The sequence below is a fragment of the Austrofundulus limnaeus genome, unplaced genomic scaffold (genome assembly GCF_001266775.1).
Source record: "Austrofundulus limnaeus strain Quisiro unplaced genomic scaffold, Austrofundulus_limnaeus-1.0 Scaffold189, whole genome shotgun sequence".
In the NCBI taxonomy this organism is placed as follows: Eukaryota; Metazoa; Chordata; class Actinopteri; order Cyprinodontiformes; family Rivulidae; genus Austrofundulus; species Austrofundulus limnaeus.
This window is the reverse complement of record NW_013952591.1, coordinates 318,896-320,652: the sequence shown is the minus strand read 5'-3', so window position 1 is coordinate 320,652 and position 1,757 is coordinate 318,896. Positions and strand designations below refer to the sequence as shown.

Here is a 1,757-nt window from a genome sequence, read left to right as displayed (position 1 = left end):
GACCTGTACGTCTCCTGCGTTAATGTTGGTACATGTAATATGCTAAATCTGTACTGTGGAGATCATTAAGAGTCGTTGTCGGGTGAAAAAATCTTTCGCTAACACTGTGTTGACCGTGAACCGGAAGTGTTGGGAGTGGCATCCAGTGCTGGACCGGATGTCTGTGGCATATATGTAGGCTATTAAAGTCAAAGGGAGGGTTGTTGCAGTGAAAGCAGTTTAGAGGAAGTCTCAGACAGAGTGTGAGCTCGGCCTTCTGCAGACACCTGAGGTGTGTGCTGATGAGTTATTGACAGTGCCGGCTCATGTGGGAGTAAATATCACCCAAGTGTTAATCCACCTGGAGGGCCGTGGATGTCAGATTGCACCATTTTTTTTATTTCTTTTGCCCTCCCTCTCTCTGACTCACTGAGAGTCCTTGCTTTGTTTTAAGGATGATACTTGCTGTTGAATAGTTGCTGGCTTTCAGCTGAGTGATTTTCTGTTGTTTAAAAAAAGAAGAAAACGGCTTTACAGATCCTGGCAGGAGTCACATGATGCYGAGAGGAGTCGGGAGGGAGGAGGGAGGACTGCAAACATGGAGCTGACGAGACAAACGCATCATATCTGTGCAGATTTCCTGACTGCCGACACTTTCAACACACTCAAAGAAACAAACAAACGTCAAATAGCTTTGTTGGTTGGAGGGATTTTTTATGTTTTGCTTTCTTTGAGTAAGCCCAAAGCATCAGAACTGCTCATGCACACAATGAAAGTTCAAAAGATGCTCGATTAGGAATAAATCTGCAACTTGGAACTCTTTTTTGTTTTTTACTTTTTGTTGCTCAGATGCACAAAGACAGAAAACAAAGAAAACAAAAATACAGATTTTTTTAAAAAGGCTGATTTTATTCCTGTATCGTGTCCAAATAAATAAATAATGTTTATTTTAATTTCTGATTTTAAACATTAAAATTTAATATTTAGCAATCCCTGAAGGAATGGTTTAATGAGATATTTTGCTAACAAACACAGGTGGAAACAGTCCTGGTAGTGGGTAATAAATAAAATAACTGTTAACATTTCAGMTCCAACAACTAAAATGAATGATTAAAGCGTTTTGCAGCTCATCAGGTGTAAACAGGAAACAGAATCACTGAGAGGAGATCCCCCCAGCCCCGCCCACCTGAAGCCACGATGATCCCCGGCGCCGTCTCCCTGCTGGCGATGTTTCCAGATGTGTAGGGGTTAGCGGAGACGTGGAGATGGAGATGTAACGAGCAGTACGGCTGCAGAGAGACGAGTGGAAAAACTCAATTAACACAACATTCCTCGTCTGAACCCGCGGGACCACTAAACACCCTCAAAGACAACGTCGAATGTTGCATCGACTCAAACCCAGACCCAACACCTCCCAACTCATGGGTTTCATCACATACACCACCCCCCCCCACCCCCCAATTGGCTGGCCTGGCCGTTRGTTTTGATTGGGTTAACCTTTCCAGACACAATTCTCATTACAAGCCGGCAAAATGCCAGCAGAGCRGGCCGTGTTGTGACGGGCCGTTTGGAGCTTTATTAAAACTCTGACATTTCCTGACAAATGATCGTATAATACGGAAAGAAGGCGAAAAATGCCAGGGGATTTCTAATTGGTCCATCAAAAACAGGTGATTATGTCAGGGCTTACAGTGGTGTTACACTGCAAAAACTGTCCATCTTACCAAGTTTTAAAATCTTGTATCAGCCAAAAAGTCTTTTTGATCTTGTTTTGAGAC

General features: G+C 43.2%; 1 protein-coding gene across 1 annotated transcript in view; it reads right to left on the bottom strand.

Moving 5' to 3' along the window:
* The window catches only part of LOC106524471 (VPS10 domain-containing receptor SorCS1), a gene marked incomplete at its 5' end in the record, with an annotated part of 97,122 nt that overhangs the window by 50,093 nt on the left and 45,272 nt on the right, over nucleotides 1-1,757 (bottom strand). Inside the window, 1 exon segment of the mRNA XM_014018281.1 lies at nucleotides 1,166-1,268. Within this exon segment, the coding sequence (XP_013873735.1) occupies nucleotides 1,166-1,268 (103 nt within the window).